This window comes from Egretta garzetta, unplaced genomic scaffold (genome assembly GCF_000687185.1).
Source record: "Egretta garzetta isolate BGI_Z169 unplaced genomic scaffold, ASM68718v1 scaffold447, whole genome shotgun sequence".
NCBI lineage: Eukaryota > Metazoa > Chordata > Aves > Pelecaniformes > Ardeidae > Egretta > Egretta garzetta.
The window spans coordinates 294,794-318,631 of NW_009260397.1; the positions used below are offsets into that span (position 1 = coordinate 294,794).

At 43.7% G+C, this 23,838-nt stretch overlaps 1 protein-coding gene across 2 annotated transcripts in view; it reads left to right on the plus strand.

Annotated features, from left to right (window-relative positions):
- Positions 1-23,838, plus strand: part of BCR (BCR activator of RhoGEF and GTPase) — a 101,781-nt gene that overhangs the window by 51,125 nt on the left and 26,818 nt on the right. For both annotated transcript variants that reach the window (XM_009643085.2, XM_035898603.1), the window contains 6 exons: positions 9,830-9,934; positions 10,432-10,617; positions 14,240-14,347; positions 16,113-16,173; positions 17,092-17,144; positions 17,496-17,636. In XM_009643085.2, coding sequence (XP_009641380.1) covers positions 9,830-9,934; positions 10,432-10,617; positions 14,240-14,347; positions 16,113-16,173; positions 17,092-17,144; positions 17,496-17,636 — 654 coding nt within the window. The remainder of the gene's footprint in view (positions 1-9,829; positions 9,935-10,431; positions 10,618-14,239; positions 14,348-16,112; positions 16,174-17,091; positions 17,145-17,495; positions 17,637-23,838) is intronic.

Here is a 23,838-nt window from a genome sequence, read left to right on the forward strand (position 1 = left end):
TTTCACAAGGAAAATAAGAGTTATTTTCAGGTAGGTTAAAGGCTTTGATAAAGCATCTAGAATATAAGATCTGTTTCCTTCACTCTGTGAAAATGGAATAAGAGGAATTAAAACTGCCAGTTCTGAAGTATGGTGACCTCGAGTGGGAGATGGCCACTTCTTATAATGAATTTGTCTATTCACTAAATAACTATCTATATAACCAGTTATGGTAGATAAAAAGTTCAGAAGGGACCACCTAGCCTGACCTGTGGTTTGATGTGGACATTCAGGCTATCTCGCTTTATTTTTGCTTCAGGTTTAGTAGCATGGCTATAGCTGGGAAGTTAAGGAAAATTTCTATTTTTGTTTTTACAATAGTATTGGTAGAGAGTTTGCTGCTTGCCTTGGTGAATAACTATTGAGTCTGCTGTCTTCACAGTCAAAAATGTCTCGGTTTCAGCTTGAATGAATCTGTTTGACTTTCAACCTTTGTTTCTCCTTATACTTTTGCTTCCTAGATTGTAGAGCACTTCAATCCCAAGTTGCTGTTTCCCTGGATATCTTTGTCATCTGCAAGCTTTTGGTTTCCCCAAGTAATTCATAAAAACGCTTAATAGTACAAAGACAACTTGTCACTTCCTTCCTACTGTATTTCTAAGAAACAACCTTGAATTCCCACATTGTAAATGACACTCTGAAGTCATTTAAGTGGTTTAACTTACGTGTTGGCTTTACGTTGTTCTGTCCTATTAATGATGATGTCATGGGAGAAGATGATGGATATTTTACAGATATCAGTGTAAGTGTAAATCAACGCCAGATCATATGCTTCCTTACGTTTTCTAGGATGAATGTTAGATTAAGAAGCCTACTTGAGACAGTGTTCTTTTTCTTCTTTCTCATTTATAAAAATGCATTGTCAAGATCTCTTAAAGCATTATCAAGTACATAAGTTGATGCTTGCTTAATTTTATTTGACTATAAAATACGGAATCTAATTAGCTGCTTATGCTATAGTCTATTAATTGAGATGCTTTTTTTTATCTCTCAGGATGAGAATTCTTGTGTAAGAGGCTTTTGAATGAAGAAATTATCATTAGTAAATTTTAAAAGCTCACAGAATGTTTTAATATTGGCTTGAGATTTCCAGGTTATGTTTCTCAGTTATGTGACTACATATGGCTGAGAGTTATCTTCAAAGAACCAGTTGTCATAGTGCCTGTGACTGGAGGCCTGGAAGAGGCCACTGCCTAATATTTAATCTTGTTCTTTATTTGTTTGAATATTGCCTCATAAGCATTTAACAGTAGTTAATTTCAGAGTTACCTTAATAATGCAAAAGCTGTCTTCTTAAAAATAGATTTATCGTAAATGGCTGCTTTCTTCTCTCTGACTATAAAAAGATGCTTTATGGCTTCAAAAGAAAGAGGTGTCCTGATACAGATTAGACTTTTAATTGTGAACCTCAGCTGCTTCAGTTGATCCTGTCTATAATTAGTCCACAAATGACAATGCCACTCATGAAGGATGGCCCATAAGAAGGAGGAAGAGACTAATTAATATGTGGCTGCAGTATTTCCCAAACAAGTTATACTTTCTGTCATCACGACTTGTTTGATGGCTTCTACTGTAGTTGTATTTTCAGCTGTAGTGGAAAAGACATCAGTAACAAAATTAAGTGTCAAACACACTGTGCTGAGCCAAGCACACAAAATGTGTTGGACCAGAAATACCAGGACATATGTCTCTTCTATTTTCTTGTTCACTATACTTGATTAGCAGAAAACATTTTTTGTTTATGTGTTTGTTTTTATAGTTGTCTCCTTGTCCTCTTACTTCTTTCTTAGGTACCTGCAATTACTTCTGAAAACTTTAGGTTACCTCTATGACCAGAGTGCAGAAATCAACCGTTAACTGCGTGCAACAAAACACGTGCACTATATACACCACTTTGACAAAATATTAAGATTGTGAAGTCATTCAGAAGTTAGGAAATTAGTATGGTTATCCAGCCTTGCCTTGCGCCTATAGCCTTGTCTTGAATCTTTATGATAACTTCCAATTATGCAATCTTGTCCTATTTCTTCTATGGGGCTCCTGCATTGTTCAGTGTATCTAGTGAATGATACTCACGGGATTTGATATTTTATGTTGAGAGCTATGTGTACACCTTATTTATAGGACACTGTACAAACTCTGCTCTGAGTACAAAAGTATTTATTTCCCTTTGGCATGACCATTAACTCCAAATGCAGTTGCAATGCTACACAGGTCTTAATTATCCTTGCAGTGTTCCTGTGAGATAAGAGGATGGTATGTTCACTAACCACAGGTAATCAAGGCAGACAGATTATAGGAAAAGCATCTTCTAATTTTGGGTGCTTAATGTGAGATGTGTGATGTTCTGCAAAACAATGTTCTGACTTTTAATGCAGTTTTCTTCATATTTAAAGTAAAATCCCTTTAATTTTGCTTGCAGCCAGGAGTTAACAACACCCAGTCAGGCACCCAGAAAATAGAAAACATTGTAAACAATGATTTACGTTTTTTTTAAAAGTGCAATTCTAAATAATTCGCTTAGCATCACACAGACATAGCAGCATTCTTGTGTGATGTTCATTATTATGAACCATTATCCATGAGACCAGCCTTCCTCTTGGAGACTCGGTTGTTGCTATCTGGTTATTGAGGACATTTTGCTTTGACTTATTTTTGTGGGCTTGCTCTGGGCTTTGTATGTTTCTGCCAAGTGTTTGACTAAGTACTTCCATCTCCTTATAGCAGCTACGGCCTTTGGTTGGACAGCGCATCAGGGTTTCACCTGGTCTAGCCAGCCACTGTAGAGAAAGTGCAGAGTGGCAAAAGCAGCGTCTCTTTCTAAAAGAGAATGAAGGGATACCTCCTGGACTGCTTGTGGAGGGGCTTCATGTTGTTCCCTCAGTGTGTAGGGTGACCAACTCCCAGCACCTCATCTTCTGTGTTCCAGGAAGTGAGGGCTGTAACTGACTTCTGGAAGGTTTGTGGTGTTCTACACCTTGTTGTTTGGGATCTGTTTTCCAATCCTCACCTACCCACCTGCGTCATATAAGCAGACTAAAAGACACTGGCAGGTCTGCCTCCAAACCGTACCATTTCAGCCACCTCTTACATATTCATATTCCACCTGCTGTGTGTCCCTTGCACAAACATCCATTGCTATCCAAAGAGGGTGACAAGGGGTGCACCAGCATTAGTTTTGCCTGTGACCCAGAAAAGACATAATGAAACATGGGCGTTTGTAGTGTGGATTTCTGCATCCCCTGACTCATCATTTTTGTGGTAAGGAGGCCTTAACAAATGTTTGCATTGAGCAAGTGAGGTCGTACCCCCTCTTCTGGCTCTTCCAGAATCTCGTGCTGAGCTGCTGACGCATGTCCTGGCATAAAGCCAATGCTTTTGCCAAACTTTGACTGTTGCTCTGAAGCAGGCCTACAGGGGAAAGAGGAGAAAGGAGAAATAGGTTCCACTAATGCTTAAGTTGTTTGTTTATTTAACTTGAGAAGTGATTTAATTTTCCTGAACCTTGGTTTCTGTTACAGTTGAACTGTTGTGATTGAACTTTCCAAAAATTCTGGAAATCTGTCTTGGAAAATGTCAGCCCAGATGTTTGCCAGATAAGACAGTGCTGGTAGCTTCAGAAGGTGTCACTGTTTGTAATAGGTAGTGATAACTCACTCCCAGAGAGAGAACGTGTCTGTCTTCCCCATACGGCTAGGGTGAAAAGTAGAGAAGATACCTGGATAGAGTTAGAAGAGAGACGGAGAGCTTGCTACAGTGTTCTTGGGACACAGGAGTGTTGGGACAGCTGGAAAGTTAGTGATGGACACACTTCACTAGGGAAGAGTTAGTGCCGAGAGTTCTGGAATGGGTCACTTGCAGCTTGGAGGCTAAAGAGACTAAGAGAAGATGGGCAGCTGCAGTCATCATGATCCTATTGCTGCTACTATGTGGGGAGAGATTACAGCGATGGGAAGAGCAGAAATAAGAAAGGCCTTTCAAGATCTGCTCACCAACAAAGCCAGGCTCACAGACGTGTGTGGAGCTGAGGGTGTGGGGCTCTGTGGGAGTGGGTGTCGGGCAGCCAGGGGAAAGGCAAAGTTCCTCATACCCCAGGAAATGAGGGGAGTCACTTTTCTAGAGTTTAGAAGATCATTTTTTTTGCCAAAATAGATCTCTCCAGTTCCTGTATATATTGCGCCCAGGGAGGCAGGAGTGTTAAAGCTGAGCGACTAACTCCCACTTTCTGTTCTGTTTGGAGGGGGAAATTGGCTGGTACTTAGAGATTTCCAGGTAGAATTTCTCTTCCCTTTTCTGCTGTGCAGTCCACGGTTGGCACAGCATTAGCAGCCATTGCTGGTCCTCAGACCAGATTCTTTTGTTCTCACTGTCTGCCAGTTATGCGGAAAGCAGGGCTGTGATAGAGCAGGCTCTGGACTCTTCCCCTGGCTTGGTCCCAAGGGAGTCCGGAAAAGTTGACCTCTGAAGCTACATCTATAAATGGGAGTACCGCTCTGCTTGGTACTACTTACTGTTGCTAGCTTATCCTTCCCTCTCCAACATTAGAATCATAGAATCATAGAATTGCTTTGGTTGGAAAAGACCTTTAAGATCATCGAGTCCAACCTTTAACCTAACCCTGCCACCCGACCACTAAACCATGTCCCTAAGCACCTCATCTATCCTTCTTTTAAATACCTCCAAGGATGGGGACTCTACCATCTCCCTGGGCAGCCCATTCCAGAGCCTGACAACCCTTTCAGTGAAGAAGTTTTTCCTAATATCTAACCTAAACCTGCCCTGGCGCGGCTTCAAACCATTCCCCCTCGTCCTATCATCTGTTACCAGGGAGAACATTTCCAAATCCTTCTCATTTCTTCCTCTTAGTATTTACTTTTGTTTGTTTTACTGTCACTTTCCTCTCACCACCCCCAACAGATGTAACTTTCCCTTTTTATTCTCCAACTCTTTGCTCCTTAAGGGCTCTGCCTGAATGTACGGCCCTTCCTGAGGAGAGCTGGCACACCGGTACTGATGTTATAAATAATGTTGGCTCCTCTCCCTGCTCCTTCCCCTCCCTGCGCGGAGCATGATTGGCTCAATTACAGAATTTGCCCTGTTTAATATCACCAAGACAATGAGACACCTCCAGCCTGTTTAGCAGAAGCTTTCAAAGATATTTACACTTTAAAAATTGAAATTAATAGTTTTTTGTAGGCTGTCGGCTTCTCTATGAGATTCTGAGCTGTCCTTACAGGAAGCCTCTCCTTTGAACGCATTCATTGCACAGCACATGAACACGCTGTACCAAAGGAAGGTCTGAGAGTTAAAGTGCCTTTTATACGCCCACTTTGAATCACTGATTCTCTTTACAGAGCTGTGCCAGCAGCAAACACTTTGCAAAATCTTATGTGTTGTGGTTTCTAGATTCTTAATCTGTGTTCTTCTAACATTTGCAAGAAAACAATTATTGCTGTTAATTTAAACAGCAACCAGAAAGCCCTGCATTCTTTAAACAGTCAGGGAGGGCTGAATCTGTCTAATCCTTGGAGCTGGTGAATCTCAGGCTTGCAGTAATTGAATACAACATGCAATGCCAACCTGGTTAGTAAACTAAAGTACTTAGGCTGACAAGCTGTAAACACATTCAAAACAGCCATGGCTCAGGGCCAGCATACGCACGCTCTCTGATATCTTCAGTGCTTCTAGCCGCTCTGACTGGCCTTGGTTCAGGTCGCAAGATTGCACTTATGACTGTGACTCAATCTTTTGGTTTTTAAGTCTTTGGAATAGCAAGAAGCACCACCCAGTTGAGAAGAAAATACCTTATAGAACCTTATAGGCATGAGATACCTGGAAAACTTACTTTATACTGCTTTCCACCTTCCTTTTTGTTTTCTTTTTTTTTTCTTTTTACATGTGGTTCATAAGGAGTGGGAGCAGAGCACTGATTTCTTGCTTGCTTGTTCAGAACTAGCTGGGTGTTGGATCCTGACAGCTCCCATGGCAGACAGACAGGAATGCTCTGGCTGCTGCCCCATGATAGTCTTGTAAGATAGATTTATTCTGAAACATGTGGGTAGAGAGGTAGCCAAAAGATGGAAGGGCAATGGAGAAAGGCTAGAAATGGATGCTGGCATTAAAGAGGTGGGGAGAGTCAGAACATGAAATACTAGTCGGACTTGTACAAGTGAAAAACAGGCTAACCAAGCTGGGTGGAAAGCATGGGATGGACTGCTGACCACCTGGCACTCCCTGCTGGGTGGCTAGAGTTTGCTAATACAGGCTGCTCCCACATCCTGCTGGGAACATCTCATCTGCACTTTGGTTAATAGGTGTATTTTCCCCTAGCTAATGTGGTCTGGTAGATGTGGTACCAGCTCCTCCCCTTGCCACAAGCAGCTCAAAGATTTCTGACTGCTTCCTTCTTGCCAGGGTAGGGGAAAGGAGTCCACAGCCTTGGCAGGTCTCCCTGAACCTGAGCTTCATACCTATGCCCAGGATGTTCCCTCTCTTAACTGCACTTCTGCCTGGAGTGCAGAAACAGAGCCATCAGAGAGGCTGTTGTGGTCATAGCATTGCTCTTTGTTTCCCTTTTTTGTCAGATATGGGCAAAGCAGAAAATGCTCTTGGCACTGGGTGCATCACATCTTGGCGTGCTGCAAGGGGAGAGTGGAAGGCCTGCTAATTGCTCTGTATTGTTTTGGGTAAGCAGGTGAGCCTGTTCCCAGTTCTGTAAGTGAGGAATGTAATAATACCAAATAATAAACTTGCTCCTCTTCTTCTTGATGTTGGCACCAGCTTCCAGTGAATTTCTCAGTCCTGGAGTAAGTTTCATAACAAGAGTAACTTAAAAAGCACCCTGAGGCTGAAGAAGCACAGGGGCTGTTTTCCAGATGTTCATCTAGCAGCAAGAGCTAGTGCAGCCTCAGATGATTCAGAGTGGCAGCACAATGCAGTCAGCAGCGCCACGGTGTCGTATTGATCCCTGACCCAGCAGGAACTGCAGGAGATCATCTTTTCACATTTGAGGAATCTGTATGTAAATTTGAGGTACTGCATTGGAAACCTTGTAATGTGCCATGTGATTATTGGATAAACTCCCCTGAGGATTTCTTCAGCAACTGTTGTACTGTAGCTTAAAGCAGCCAGGCCCTGCCCTGTCTGGCTGCATCTGAGGCTAGAGTTTTGCAAGCGTCACGCTTGGAAAATGCTCCTGTTTAAAAAGGGTTAGGACAATACAGTGGACTTTGCAAAGTGACCTTGTGGTAATGGCCAGGAAGGAAGGCCTCTAGTGTGTCCTGGGAGATGTTTGTCTCCCTAAATGCACCTCTCTCTTAAAGAGAGGAAATTAACATTCAGGCCGAAAATGCTGTCTGTCAGCTGACGGTGCCCAGCAAGAACTGGCTTGTAAATTAAAGCTTTTATTTGTGAAGAGGAAAACTGTTCTCAGTGCTATAAGGAAGACTGTTGTGCCGCTGTCGTGATGGGGAAGTTTGAATCATTTCAGTAACTCGTCATTGTGTACTGCTCTTTACAGATGTTACAAACGTACCCAGCTGGTTTTTAAATCCTCACCTCCTCCCAGAGAACCTGCTAAAGATAATTATAGTGCTGTGTCAATATTGACCAGTTACCTCATCCTCAGCAGTGGGGACTTTGGAGCACTGTTAGTTTTTCTCAGTGCTTCTTTGTGAAGCTGCATTTTTCTTTTGTAAGTGTTGTGAGAAATCTTTGGAAACCAAGAGGTATTGTAGCAGCACTGGTACAAGAAAAACACATCCCTGCCTCTTTGGATGAAGGCAGCCTTTGTTAAACATCTTGGGGCTCTCTGTCTTGAGCATGTGTATGTACCATACCTTACAAAACGGTCCATGAGGTGGACATCCAGGCACTACTGGCACAGAAATCATAAGGAATACTCATAATGGTGTTGCACACTTCTGTTTGAGCTGTAGCAGACAGTCGCTCAGGTGCTCTGTAGATGCACAGAATCTGTTGCAGCATTCATTTTACCATGTAGTTTGTCACTGGTGTTTTTCTGAAATCTTCTGAACACGACTGCTGAATTACAAATTCCTAGCTGCTTTGAGATGCCCTTTCAAGATTTTAAAAGGCACTGTGATTCCTACTGAACCTCACTAAGGGTGGGATGCGAAGACAAGTTCTTCTTTCCATGTAGTACCTGATGTCTCTTTAAGTTTTACTCATTTCCCTATAACAGCTTCTGTCTGCCACTTTTATTTTAAGAGGTGATGGTGGTATTTGACACCTCACAAAATTTTTATAAAGTAGTTGCCGCAAGGTCTTTTAGCCTAGAAAATGGCTTGTGAAATTTAATGAAAGCATTCAAAAATCAGGATGGTTATTGATGAGACTGCATCCAAAAATATCTGGGAGCGTGAGGATCCGTTTCTTTCTTTGTGTGGTGCGTAGGCTCAAAGTCCCACTCAGAATGTGATAGTTACTGTAAGCTTACCTATAGCCAAGATACCTTCTCTCCATAATGAACTTCATATATACATCTGCAGGGTTCAAAGCATAAATGCTAAACTAAATGGAGCTTTTTTGGCAGGTATAGGGCTTTATGTTCAGTCAGTAGAGTGGAGCATACTGCTTTGTTTCCTGATCCTCCTGCTGCTGAAATCAATAGCTGAAGATTCCTCTGGATATTAAGAGGAGTGGGATGGAGCCCCAAACAACCTACCCAAAGCCCTTGAAAAGTATCTGTCCTTTCAGATCCAACTACTGCCTCTATTCTTAGAGACATTTAACAACATAAAAACGATGCAAGAATTGCAAAAAAGCCATTTCTGTGAATGACAGAAATAAACAACTAGAAATAAGATTCTGTAAAAGGGGTGTGTTTCTCATTATTTATAACCTCCATTGTTTGGCCACATTTTCCCAGAGTTTATGGAAATACTCAATTTCACTTTATCAGGTTAAATATTTTCCAGGTAACAGTTTTGAGAGGAAGGATTACTGAAATTCAACAGAGGGAGTTACTGCTTCTCTTAACACTTGATGTTAGTCTTCCCTTGATGTGTACCTTTGCCTGCAAATGTATTTTTTTTTCCTCTTTTTTCAGTTGTTTTTGTTAAGAACTCTTTCATGCAATCCCAAGAAGAAAATCAGCATGTGCGTTCCAAGCAGTGCTGCTTATTGGCTGCTCTAACTAAAAATAGACATTGTGCAAGTTGGCACTGAAAAATAATTTAGTGAATAGTAGCGAGTGGGAGAAAGAACACCCATCTTAACAGCAATGTCAGACTGTACCTGCTGTATATTCATGCACATCTGTGTAGATGTAGGCGAAGTGATCAGGTCTGCATAGAGAAACGTGGCTTTGGAGTAAGATCATGGAGAACTCTCGTGGGAGGAGGGAGTGAATTGCACATAACCAAGAGTCCCGAAGATTTGTTTAGGAGGATAAATTCTGAATTGTTAAGTTTTGTGGTTTGAATTTTGTGAAGAAGTCAGGCACATAATTGAGGCACCATAGTTGGATGACTAAAGCTAACACCTATAAATAATCTAAGTGACATCAGTTGCTGGTAAATAAAATTTTCTTTATTGTTTTACGTTTGTGTGTTTCTAGAAATAAGACACTGAGCACAGGTGGGTTTTTTGTTTTGTTGTGTTTTTTAGTCTGAAAACTAAACAAAAAACCAAGTATGCTGTGATCAGCTGAATGATATCTGTTACTCTCCATTCTCATTCTTTTTTTTTTTTTTCTTCCTCTCCTTCCACTCCCTCTTCTCTCTCTTCCTCCCCCTACTCCCCCACCCCCTTAACAACTACTTTGTAGAGTGAGCCAGACCTGGAGAAAGGACTGGAAATGAGAAAATGGGTCCTGTCAGGAATCCTAGCCAGTGAGGAAACCTACCTGAGCCACCTGGAGGCTCTGCTGCTAGTAAGTGCTGGTGTCAGATACCATTTCATACATTGCTACTTGAATTTTCACTGCTGCTCCTATCCAAAGTTTCCCAGAACTTCACGTACCATGGGTTACAAGTTGCCAGGTGAAAAGGGTACCTGTTACTCTTCCTCTCCAGCAGAGAAATATGGTGCAACCAGGGAGTTACTAGTGTGGTAGTACCCGGGAGCCCTGTCTTTCAGTATCCTGTACCAATTATTAGACACATTTCTGTGCAGTTGGACAGAGATTAAGGCAATGGAGTGCAAGGGGATTTTTAATCACCCCATTAATATCCTGGGAAAATCCACCTACCAGGAGTGGCTGATCCCCATGAGAGAATTTGTTAATGTCTAGCTTTCAGGAGTTGCGTGAATGCAAATATCACGTATTAATAGGATGAAAAACAACTCTCTGGAGGGATGTGTTGTAATGTGGCAAGGCTAAATGTACTTGGTTTGCATGATAATGATTTCCTTCATTCCTCATTTCAGCCCATGAAGCCTTTGAAAGCAGCTGCCACCACCTCTCAGCCTGTGCTGACTAGTCAGCAGATTGAGACAATATTCTTCAAAGTGCCTGAGCTCTACGAGATCCACAAAGAATTCTATGATGGGCTCTTTCCCCGAGTGCAGCAGTGGAGTCACCAGCAACGTGTAGGGGACCTCTTCCAAAAGTTGGTGAGTCAGCTGCCATCACCAAAGCTTCTGTTACCTCTCACTCATCTCACAGGTGCTTGTATGATTCCCTTTGGTGACTATGTGTAGACCGAAGGGATGAAAGCCCATAGCTGGATTAGGTGAGAGGCTTCTAGCTTTGCCTCACTGCAGTGAAGGGCCTACAGCAAAAGTGGCTGTTTCATTGCCTCTAAAGACTCCAACAAGCTATGCTACTGATAGAAATACAATTTCACAGCAACGTTGAATCTCCAGGTGTCTGCAGTGTCATCAGATCATTTGCTTTAGAGGAAGATGGGAGAATAGCAGTGTTAAAAAGGGCACTTTTTAACACCAACAGCTAAATGTTTCTCATTATTGCTCAGCTCTGTCACGCATACTTCCTTCTCTCTATGGTGCTTTGCTCTATCTTGTGCTGATTTTCTCTGTTCTATGGTCATCACCTTTGGCTTTGCTTTTCTACCATCATCCTGGCCTTGATATTCCCCTTGCTACTATGCTGATGCAGCCAACCTGCTGCTGAGAATCTCCCAGCAACCACAACAAAATTATCTGAGTGCGGAATAGGACAAAGACATATACAGCATATTCCTGAGGCTGAATTAAAATTGCTGAATTTCTGAGCCAGATGACAAATTGTTTGCATTCTAGGAGATTCCTTTGGCCCCTTTAGCCTTTCCCCTTGCATGTGCAGAGAGCAAAGGATTAAAGGAGCTGTTTTTCCTTTTTAGAAAAGAAAAGAATCTCTGCATTCCTGAGGTGCCTCTGATTCTTGGGGTAGGAGTGACATTCCAATGAGGGGTTTATTGGATGGGGAGTGCACTTTACCAGGGTCACTCAATTGTTAACAGCTGTGTAGCCCAGCACCAGCCCCATCCCCTATGGAGCAGGGAGGAGATGGGCCTGGAAGATGATGTTTTCCATGCATGCCAGCAGCTCAAGATCAAAATATGGGAATCTGCTTTTCGCTGCCAGCATGTTTTAGCTAGGAGGTGTCAAGTTGGTGCCTTGGTAGTTGGTTCATGGTATGCAATTTCAGCAACTGGTTGAAGAAGATAAAACCACCTGCTACTGATTGCTGAAGCAAAGATACAGAGGGCTGCTGAAAGTGGAAGCCTCATGAACTGTATTGAAAGTGTAGTGTGGCAATGAAGATAGCACTAATTGAAGAAGACCTGAATATATTCTTTACCACTGCTGGCTATCGAGCAGGCTTTGACTCATGGTACAGCTACTTAGGCCTTTGTTTAAGACCATTTCTTACTGATGATGATCACAGGTCAGACGTTGAGCCCTTCTGGCACTCTTATTTTATGTTCCCCCAGTTTTTGTGCATTTGTAAGAGAATTGTTGATTTTGTTGGATTAGTATTGGAAGCAAAGGAGCAAATTGCCCTAGTGCAGGAAGTTTTGAGCTAGTTAGCATTTTCAGTTTCTGGTGGTTTGGTACAGTATCAGTGGGAATTGTGAACTCGTTGCTGGATGAGATAAAGCTAATAATTCTTGGCAAGCAGTAGGAAGCAGCTAGATGAGAGAGACAGCAAGAACATCAGGCATTACAAGACATCTATACAGAATGTACATCAAATCTTTTCGAGCAGGCTGTTTACTTGTGGTCATGTCATGCAATCTGATGATAAACATTGGAATCCTTGTTATTATCCTGAGGTCCCTGGGGACATTAATTTTTCTTGAATATCATGCAAAACCAAGGACTGTAGATTGAAGTTATAGATAGTGCATGCAAGGAGTTTTAGAATTTCATGTGGTCTGGCACAAAGTATGATCCGTTTGCAACATCAGTGACTGTTATCCCACCTTTTTCCTGTTGAAACTGAGGAAAATTTAAAAAAAAGACACTAGGCATGCAGGAGTGAAATATGTTTGCCATTTTTGGGGAGTATTTTGTACTTATTTTTTATAACTAGAAAGGAAACACGTTAGAACTGGTTTTAGAACTGAAGAAATATTTAGCAGGTATTATCATTGATATCATTGATATTCAAGAACGGAAAAAAATTTTAACCAAAAGCCAATTATTTCTACAAAAGCTTGTTTAACTTTCAGTGTGTTCTTTCTAATCGAAAAAGAGAAAACTTAAGCCAGCATGAAAACTGTATCTGAGCATTATTGCTTTGATTGGAGGAAAACGAAAGCTTGGAAAGACTTTTCAGGAGTAGCAGGAAATGAGAGAGCCACACAGGAATGGAGAAACTTCAAAGCTCTGCCATGTTAGCTGGCATCATCCAAACCTGAATGTCATAAGCCCTCGAAGTGATGAGTAATTCTGACAGCAGCTTTCTTCACAGAATTGTGCCCCAGTGGCAAATACAAAAATATTTTCTCCACACTGCTGGGGCCAGGTCATCCCTGGCACAAGTAAGTGCAGTTTCCTACAGCTTCAGCCGTAACTGTGTTATTTTGTATGAAGGTTGAGATTTGTTCCTAATCTTTCAGTAAAATGTACCCTAGGAAATAGCTCACTGTTTCTTAGCCTCTGTTAGCTAAAGAAATTTGTGCAGGGAATGCTCTCCTGAGAGTGGCTTTTTCTTTTCCATCGTCTGTTGCACAAAGCTCCATAGGGAATGGGGAACACAATGATTATGAGAGAGCAGGAGAGGAAAAGAGCACTGTCTGTGGGAAAGTTAAGTGCTCTGCCTGTTGCACATCTTGGACAGAAGTGTCAGGGAAGTTGCAGGTAAATGCAGGCTCTTCTGGTAACATCTCTTTAATGGAGCCTTTTACAGCACCCCACCTGTTGGCTCACTATTGACCATGCAAGCTGCTGAGGTGTTTACAGCACAGCCTGTGCAGCTCTGCAATCCAAAACCAGCTCTGCAATCCAGACAAGCTTGGAAGCTACCCAGGGATTTCCCGAGCTGGATCTTATGTTCTCTGGCATGAATATGGCTGCAATTCCTAAGTCATCAAAAGGGATCAGTGCTAAGACTCAGTGATAATGATGGCTTATTACTGCACTCTGAGGCCTGTTACCTCATCTTCTGGACCAATTGCATATTCCTTCTGCTGGAAAAACTGCCATTTTCTGTCACCTAGTGCTGCAGTCACTGCCTTTCTAACAGATTGTGCTCTGGATCTCTCTTTTGTATTTTCAGCACTCTGCTGCCCTTATAACAATGTTCACTAATGCAGATACGGGTTAATATCTGGGTTTGATTTTTTTTGTGTGTGTGTCCATCATGCAAATGCCAACAAGAAGCTTTCTGGCGTCACATTTGTGCTGTTGGGCCGAATCATTTCTGTCTGATTCATATTATGTGGCAAATGGCCAGCAGCTCCAGTTATATCAATGAGCTAAAATATTAATAGATAGTAATCTGGCAGTTCAGAAGGGAGAAATAGATGGCAGTAGAAGGATGTGTCATTCTCACAGGCTTCCACATCCTTCACAAGTGAACTTGTTCAGCATAGATGGAATGGGTGCATGGGAGCACCTGAACTGGTTAAGTAAAGCTGACAGGTCAGAGGTATCTTTCTGGGCCTGCTCAGCTTTCCCTGTGATTCTCTGGCATAAAGGAACATGACCTGATCATTAGATACTGAGGCTGGCCATCCCAAACTGTCTCTTCCCCAGCATTTATTTTATTTTGTTTTGCTTCCTGCAGGCCAGCCAGCTGGGAGTGTACCGGGCCTTTGTGGATAACTATGAAGTTGCTATGGAGACAGCAGAGAAATGCTGCCAAGCCAATGCTCAGTTTGCTGAAATCTCTGAGGTAATGTCATGGTATTCAGACACATGAGCCGTCTGGATCTGACTAATGCCCTGCGATGTCACTCCTGTCTATCCTCCAAGTGTCTTTGCAGCCCTGACTTCCGGAAGAGTTGCAGGTTTCTGTAGACTCACTGCTCCAGCTCATGTTCTTACAGCAATTTATATTTTGGGCTAGTAGAGGTTATCACATAGACAGCCTTTACGTGCTGTCCCCACCCAGGGAATCTTGTAAAAACTGGCATTGCTTTGAACTTCTCAGCTCTGTGCCACCTCCATGCATTTCTAGAATGAAAAGCTGTATTTGGATTTCTCAAATATTTCTCTTGCTAATGATGATGCTGACTGTGGTGTAAAAAGCCATCCTTAATGGATTGCATTATGGCTGTCAGTGGAATTGCAGGCTTCACTGGTGTGGAGAGGAGGAGAGGGTAGCTCTCTGTTTAAAAAGGCAAGGGTGTCAGTCATCTTCTATAATATTATTCATTGGGCTGCTCTGATTTCCTCTCTTTAGGGGAAGCCTGTGTCAAAGCATTTTCAATGCTTTTTCAGGCTTCTCAGGCCACCAGCTTTGCCTGCAGTGTATGGTCTCATTGACTTTTTGTGTTGCGGTGATTATATCTTGAAGAATTCAGTTGCTAAGAAAACATGAACTTCATATGTGCGCCCTTAAAAATAAGCAGATAAGTCATCAGAGCTGAATAATACTGGGGGTGTTTACTGCTCTGAAAAACCTCCTGAGTACATTCAATATTGCATGTCCCTTTAGATTGTTATGATATAGAGGTAAAATAAAACATGTTCCTTCTGCGACATGAGGGAAGCAAGGTTTGCCTTTTGGGACCTGCTGTACTACTCATCAGAGTGGAAATGTCTTCTATTCTCTCCCTTCCTGAGGATTTCCATCAGGTTCTGGTCATTTGCCTGACCACTCTGTGCTTTAGTGGGGTCAGCTCAGTAAAGTAGCTTCCCCTGTGCTTACTTTTCTTTCAGTACTAAAATGCATGTTCTGGACTTTCCCATTTATTAATAGTAATATATATAGATAGTATTATGGTAGTCCCTAGAAGACAGAATAGAGATTAAGGCCCCAGGGTCCTGGGCTCTGTGCAAATATGATCCCTCGGTTTTGCTGTTTTCTGAAGGATAATTCTGAAATCATGCTAGTATCTAGTATATTTGGAATGATGGTGTTCATACTTTTGCATTTGTGTCCTGGTGAGGATTTCAGAGCTCAGCATGTTAATGCAGGTAGCTTCACGGTCCATGTGTAAAGAGAAGAGTCGCAAACATTGTTCCTTTTCTGACATGAAAGAGAGCTGACTTGTTCAAGGTCACCCAGCTCTGAGTACAGGTATAATGAAGTATAACCTGGGGTACTGAATCCCAATCCTGTACTTTATTTATTGGTGGTGTACACCTGCTGTGCCAATGGCTGCATCCTTCTGGACATGTCTTTCTCCTGCAGGTGATTTAAAAACTCTACCATCCCTGTTGCTATAGGTGGTTCCCTGCTTTTCTGCGTCTCTATTGACATGCAATCCTAAGAAATTTGCTTAATATTTGAGATGTGTGGGTGCTTGTGACGTGGCAATGGTGGATTTACCAAGAAGGAAAGCATATTTTTCCTTCACTAACTTGAACTGCAATAGGGCTGTCCTCCATTCAGACTTAGGCCCTCCCTTGGAGGAGCAGATAGTCTCTTATGTTCCCATGTGATATTTCAAGGTGATTGACCATCTGCTACATGGGTTTTCTTTTTCTTTTAGAATCTAAAGGCTAGAAGCACAAAGGAATCTAAAGATCAGACGACGAAAAATTCCTTGGAAAGTGAGTGATCCATGCAGAGGAGACTGTGGTTTGTCAGGACTGTGTGGAGGCTGTTGCCAAACCTCCACTCTCCTTTTTTCTTTTTAAATGCTGGGAGGTTATGGAGTCTCTGCTGGCTCTACCTGGGAAATCAGTTCCCTTCTGCGAAGTAGCAGAGCTCGTGCATAGTAAGCTGCATGCGTGCATGGGGAAGCCCCTGCCCAGCTTAAAACCTCATCAGTCCCTTTGGGCAAAAACAGGCCAACCAAAAGGACTGCTGTGATTTTAAGGGAACATCTGCTACCCAGTGATAGCACAAACACAATCCTAGCAGTTATTGTTACATGGTTTTTGCCCTATGGTAGCATCTACAGAGCCTGGTCAAGATCAGGTTCCATGGCGCTTGTCTCTATGCACATGAGCAGAAGACAACCCATGTTAGAAGAAGCTTCCATACTCACTAATATAAAAGCCAATTCCCTTCCTGTTTTGGCCTATTATTGGGATTTGGAAGCAGTCAACATGTCATGCTGAACTCCAGAAGGAGGGATGCACTGCCGACCTTTCAGGGACCTCCTTGGCAACTTTAATAAGAGTGCAAGGCCCGATTCTGACTTGTGGGACTGGCAGGTTGCCAGGGAGTTGTTGGAAGTGTGCCGTGCTGTGTGCAGTTGTTCTGTACTACCTTGTGTGCTCCTCAGTCACTGTCTGGCAGGGCATGCTCACAAGTGGGCATCTGTTTTGCTGTGGAGCATGTTTATCTCCTCTGTGTTTTACTGGCTGTGCAACACATTAACCTCAGAGAAGGGGATTTTCCAGTAGCTCATTGGTCAATAAACCTGTGCCTGTACATTGAGTTGCATTGGACAAGTTGCTCTGTAGGGGCTGCATTTAGGTACCTCTTCCTTATTAAGTTCATGCTGCTTTTTTTTTTTACAGCTCTATTATACAAGCCAGTGGATCGAGTAACTCGCAGCACACTTGTCCTGCATGTAAGTATCTGAAGGGTAGTTTTCAAACTTTCGTCTCCTTCCCTATTTTCTTTGCCCTTCAAATTTTCCATGGAGCTGCAAGACTGCAAAAATAAACCTGTCATGCTGTATAAGAACCTCTTCCCTTTACACTAAAGGGAGGGAGTCCATAGGTAGGACCCTGCTACCTTTTCAGTGGTGTTACCAAGAAGTGCAGAGTGTTACGCTCTTCCTCTAGAGATAAAGCCTTGCTCTAATCTGTAAGAAGTAGCTGGAGCATCTTGTCCTACAGCTCTAGTTAGGGCCTCTCAGGCCCTTCTGCTTTCCAGTGCTGCTCATGGTTCTGTTCTTTGTTTGTGTTCCTGGTGTCAGGATTTGCTCAAACACACTCCAGTGAGCCACCCTGATCATCCACTGCTGCAGGATGCTCTGCGGATCTCGCAGAACTTCCTCTCCAGCATCAATGAGGAGATCACTCCTCGTCGGCAGTCCATGACTGTAAAGAAGGGGGAGGTGAGTCTTCCTGCATTCAGTTTTCTCAGTTTCTAAATACTGGTTTTGCCTTTTCTGTAGAGCGGACTAGGACGTTATGCTTTTAATTCATTTGTTGCTAAGATACAGGTTATGCAGTGTCCTTGTTTTCTAAAGGATGTGATACAGCTCCTCTCTGTTTTCTGTTTGGAAAACAGTTTGGAAACCCAAAGGAAAAGTATGATTAGAGTTATGTCCTTAGCATTGTTATAATAATTTGTTGTACGTAGTTTCTGTGATGCATATTGCTATGGACTAAATGGATTTGTATTTTACCCACAAACTGAAACCAAACAGGAAGCCTGGGAGGAGAAAAAAGTAAGGAAACATCAGAAATCATAAAAGATTAGGAAAAAATGTTTTCCAGAATGTTCATTCTCGCCATAAAGCTCATTTTTTTGCATCCTCGTTTCTAAAGCAGAATGTTGTAAATGGGACTAGGAAGCAAAACAAATGGAATGGGTTGGGAAATCTAAGGGGGGTGATTGACTCCTAAGGGTGTAACGTAACTGTTCTCAGCTCTGTAGGACTACACCCAGAAAGTTCTAAGATGTGCAGTTCCTCTACCTGCATTCAGTATTGCGCAAGGAGGAGGTGTGGTTTAACCCTGGCTGACAACTAAGCACCATGCAGCTGCTCACTCACTCCCCCCACAATGGAATGAGGGAGAGAATCAGAAGAGTAAAAGTGAGAAAGCTCGTGGGTTGAGATAAAAAGACAGTTTAATAGGGAAAGCAAAAGCAGCGCACGCAAGATAAGCAAAGCAAGGAATTCAATCGCCACTTCCCATTGGCAGGTGGGTGCTCAGCCATTGCCAGGAAAGCAGGGCTCCATCACGCGTAATGGTTACTTAGGAAGACAGACGCCATCACTCTGAATGTCCCCCCCTCCTTCTTCCTCCTCCAGCTTATATACTGAGCATGACATCATATGCTATGGAATAGCCCCCCTTGGTCAGTTTGGGTCAGCTGTCCTGGCCGTGTCCCCTCCCAGCCTCTCATGCACTCGGCAGAGCTGAGAAGTCCTTGGCCAGTCTAAGCACTACCCAGCAACAACCAAAACATCAGTGCGTTATCAACATTCTTCTAGTACTAAATCCAAAACACAGCACCATACCAGCTACTAGGAAGAAAATTAACTCTGTCCCAGCAGAAACCAGGACAGGAGGGCATAGAGCTACACAGTGGTAAAGCCCTGCATGCCTCAATGGGCTTGATTCATCTGCCTTATAATTTCATTAGAAAGCAATTCAGCCCTTCCTGATGAGGAGAGGCCAGGACTGACAGAAGTATTAAGAGAAAGAAGGATGTAGGAGTTTAGACTAAAGAGAGGTGCAGCTCAGATAGTATATGGGTAAGAGGAATTGTGGCAGTGTGCCAGAGACACTGGCTGATCAAAAGTGACCCAAATTACCCTGAACAAAAACATCCCTTACAAAGCCCAGGAGATTGTTAAGATACCATGAAACTTCATGGTGTATTCCCAAATCCTGTCAGGTAAACATGCTTGCTTTTTGCTGTTAAACTGATTTTCAGCTGACAAAGATTTGCTAGAAGCTGCAGTACTGGGAATTTGGTGCACTTTGTCATCCAAGTCTTGCTCGTTGTCTCATTTTTGTCAACTGAGGAAATCTGCAGCTGAGAAAAGAAGAGGAGGGGCTGAGCAATTGGAGGCTGAGGTAGAAGCTCAGACATCAGTCACCAGGGCCTCAGCGACAGTAGATGGCCTCATTACAGTGGATGCTGATTGAGTCGTAGCAGAAATCGCAGGCTAGAATGCCCCCTTGCAGGGGAGGGAGCATTTTGTGTGCTCTGGTTGTCTGTCAGCATCTCAATGAGGGATGCAGGCTTTGAAAAGTGTCATGCAGAATCCTAATGAGGTGCCAGAGCCCAGGCAGAGGGGCAGGCTCAGGAGGACGATCCTGATGATATCTTCCTGGAGTGGTGTATTTGTCAGGTCTTAGAAAGCAGGAAGGGGAGACTTGTCAGGACTGGGCTTAGCAGGCCTGTTCACACTCTCACGGGTCCTGTAGTGACTCCATGTGTGATGTGGGGAGGGAAAGAAAGGGACATACCCAAGGAGACGGCTGTGGATGTGTTGGAGGGGTCTGGGGACCGTTTGTGCTCTCCCTCACTGCACACAGCTTGCACTGAGCCCAGGGAAGAAAAGGACTTGTTTCTGATGCTTCCCAGAGTTTACCTTCTACTCTGGGGATCTGATGGTGGATACTCTCTTTAGTAATTTGGCACAAATATCCCACTTTTTTCAAAGTGGTAATGCTCCTGTTGACTCTTGAGTCTAGAGAGTAGGTATATTCACTCTGCGTAGTAATCCAAAGACACAAGTCTGCTCCCAGCTACTCTATGTGGGTTAGTGACGGCTGCTCCTTCCTACAAGCTACCCAGCTTGGGGTCATAGCTGGGTTTTGTTTATGCCTGTAAATCTTTCCTTTCCTACTTATCCTTTCCTCCCACTCGCCTTGCTTGTGCTTCCCCTAGGGTGACAGGACAGTGTGCAGTTTGCATCTCCTAATTGACTGCTCTCAATGCATAATGCATTTTTTATTTTAATGAATCACCAGCTTGCTTTGATGGCTTTTTTCGTTATTTGTCTTCCTCCCATTGAAATTTCCTTGGTGGAAAGGAAGGAGGGAAAACAGTCCTTCCCCTCTCACGTATTGCTTAGGTGCTGATCTCGGTTATCTCTCTCTCTACCTTTTTTTTTTTTTTTCTTCTCCCCCCGCCTTCCTCTCCAGTCCTTGCCTTTTATGTGGAATATTTTTCCCCTTTGAGTGCATTGTGGGGAGGAGTTAAATCTCCTTTGCCAGCCTCTTGCTCCAGCTATTTTTTTTTCAGGATTGCTTTGAACTGGGGAAAGCAGCCAGTTGTTAATCTCCCTAGTGACAGGCTGCTAAGGAGAGGAGTGCAGGTCAGGAGAGAGTACAGGCTCATCAGCACAGTATTCCTCCCTTTTGCAAAAGGTGATTCCCTGCTCCAGGAGCATCGATTCTGACCTGCCTGCTGTTTTCCTGTGTGATGTCAGGTGTCCTTCCTGCACACCAGCCCTCTTGATTCTGCTTGGCTCATTAGGCTTTTTTCTAATTCTAGTCTTATGTGTATAAACTGTAAGTTTTCTGTGACGCATGGACCTGGTTTAATTTGCTAGGCTGAATGAATATTTCAGGTAATGCAAGAAGATGGGAACAAAGGGAGTAAAACCACTCACCAAAGGGACAGAAAGGGCTACAACAGGGATGGCAATATTGGTGGATTAAGCTTATGAACACAGAGCTGGGTGCTTGCTGCCTGCCAGGCTGACTGTAGCTAGTCTTCTCTGCTTCGTGGTTTGCTGAGGGCTGCGATATGGAGGAGCCAGAAGAGCCCCAGCCGCAGCCTGACAACACAGGGGAGCCAGGAGGGCTTATCTGGGCTTTTGGGTCTGTTTCCATTCAGCCTGATCTGCTACATTCTCTTGCTCCCTCCTTTTCTTCCCATCTTGCTTTTGTGGTTTTACTTTTTAAATTTTCTTGATGTATTATCTGTAGGTATCCACTCTGGCAACCCTCTAAATACCAAACAAATGGATAGAGGGAAAGGGGGTCTGAGTAGCTTCTGACTCAGAATTTGAGTGGCGGAGAATCTTCCACCCCTTAGGACCATGGAGCAGGCATCTTATTTGCTCACTGCTGATCCTTCTTCACCACTATCCTCTTGGCTTAAATAGGGAACCTGTTTAAAGTTCTACTGAGGATGGTCCCTCGGGGAAGCAGGAAAATGAATGTTTTGAGGTGAAGGATGTGCCACTGTTATGTGCCAGAAGGAGGGGAGTAATAACCTTTCTAGGCTTATAAACAGAGCAGCTGTATGGACTGCATGGGTGTTTTTCAACTAAATCTGGATGCAAATGACTATAGAGCTTGTGTCGTCTTTCCCTGCCGGAAGTAAAGGCTTTTGTATCCAGCTAATTCAGCCCATTCTTGTAAAGCAGGAACTAATGAAACTGCAAAAAATTGCAGAGTTCTCTTGGGAGATGGTGGTTCCTTTCTTGACTGCTGCTCATCCTACTTTTTTTGCAGGATGTTGTTTCAGGGCAGTTCAGAACCCACCTAAGTGGTGACGGCAGCCTTGCACCAGCCACCCAGTCCCAACCCTCTCTGAAGTGTTCGCACTGGTATTTGGCATGGAGCTGCCTAAGAACGAAGCCTTTCTGAGTTTTGGGTCATTCTGCTGGCTGAGTGTCTTAGTGTTTGGTCTCATCAGCACCAGTCCAGACACAAGAGGGCTGACAGGCAATTCCTTCACGAATCAAGCCCACTAGGTCACATGTTGGATCAGCTTGTGCTACTGTGCACCCTTTCCTTTGCCCTGGAGAGAATAGGCTGCTTGGCAAGCTGCTCTACCGTGTTTCTAAATGTGGTTTTAAACTGCAGTCAAGGGACTGAGTATCCATTGCCTTAGGCTCCTGTTTAACTTGGAAAGAGACTAAGTGTGCCAGGGAAGGGGGAGGACAAAGGACATCTGCAAGGGAGCAGAAGTGCAAACTAAAGCCTTTGAAAAGCTGGGACACAGGCAGCCATGCACAGCTTGAGGTCTGGTGCCTACTGCTTCTGGAGGCCTTGGGCAGATGTTGGCAATAGAGCACTCAAAAATGATCTTGGATGCTTCATACTCTCTCTTACAGCTGGAGTCTAAGAACTCCTGGTGACAGGAGCTTTGGAAAGAAAAAAGAAAGGCTATTAAAATGCTCAAAGAGCAGCCAGTTTAGCTCCCTAGGCAGAACATCCCTTTATTCTGCAATGCTGGTCTTGCAACACGCACACACACACAAGGAATCATTTTCTTCCTACGCTCTGCAGAAAGCCAAACCACCTCTTCCTCACTGACATATGCCAATACCCATCTCCTGCTTTTACCCTCCTCCTCCTGCATCACACATGTTCCAGTCCTTCCCGGGGCTCTCACCCACGCATGCTGCAGGCCTCTGCTGTCACCACATCGGATGAGCTCTTTCCTCGGCACACAAGTGAGGAGATGGCCTTTTGTACAGCTGTGGTTCTGGATGAGAAGATCTGGATGATTTTTAAATTTCACTTTTTGTAATATGTCTCAGACAAGCTGGCCTTCTGCCACACTTCCTGGAGTTAAATAGTACGTGACAGCAGCAGGATTTATCATATGCAAACAGCACAAAAACACTGTAGGATGAATAGAGGAGCATATAGGTAGTCGTGAGGTTGGTAGCAGAGGAGGGGGAGATGCTCACTGACAGAGGTAAAAGGAGGAGGACAGGAATAGGCAATCCAAAGAGGATATCCAGGCACTGAAAGACGTACAGGGAGAGCTCTTTTGTCCAGAGCACTGTGGTGGGTGGGAGAAGAAGCAGGTGAAAACATGCAAAGGAAAGTAGGGCCTAGAAAGGAGACTTGGGACTTTTACTGCACCAGCACAGGAGCTTCACAAGAGTCACTGAAGGTAACAGTCAGCCCAGGCCCTGTTTAAGATATTAAAGATGATCCTAATTCACTCCATTATGATACAAAATAGGAAGTTTTCCCCCAGGCCTCCTGGAACATCATTCTGTATCTGAGCTGAGCTCCTGTGCTAGACACCTGACAGTCTTGGGACTGTCTATGGAAGAGAGGGGGTCACTCTGCCACTGTACTGCCACTCATATCCTAAGCTTCTCTTTTTCTTGGATGTTTATTTGGTGTTTCTGTAGTCTATATATCATTTCAGGGTATTTTAGGAAACTTTAATGCCTTTGGTAACCTTAGCAAACAGAGTAACTTTGGAGACAAGGTAGAGAGATGGTTTCCTACACATAGGCTATTGTATGTCACGTACAGCAGGATCACCCAGCCAGAAGACCTCATGTTCTAGGAGACCCCATTTAACAGGAGGCCACCAAAGGAATAGCTGTTGCTGGCCCTGGGTGAGAAGAGTTGACCAAAGTGGGCTTTGATTCCCAAACTTCTAGAGAAGGCCTGTGGAGCTGAGGTGGTGCGGATATCTGACCAGCACGAGTCCTGTCTGAGGTGGGTGCTGGCTCCCCCAGGGTGGGGTAGGATGGGCTGACTCATGTCGGGAGGTCTGGGAAGGTGCCCTGTGCTCCCTCACTGTGGGGTTTGGCAGGGATCTGGTAAGCCAGTTGGGAAATCCTTTTATTGTTTCCCTCTGACCTGCTG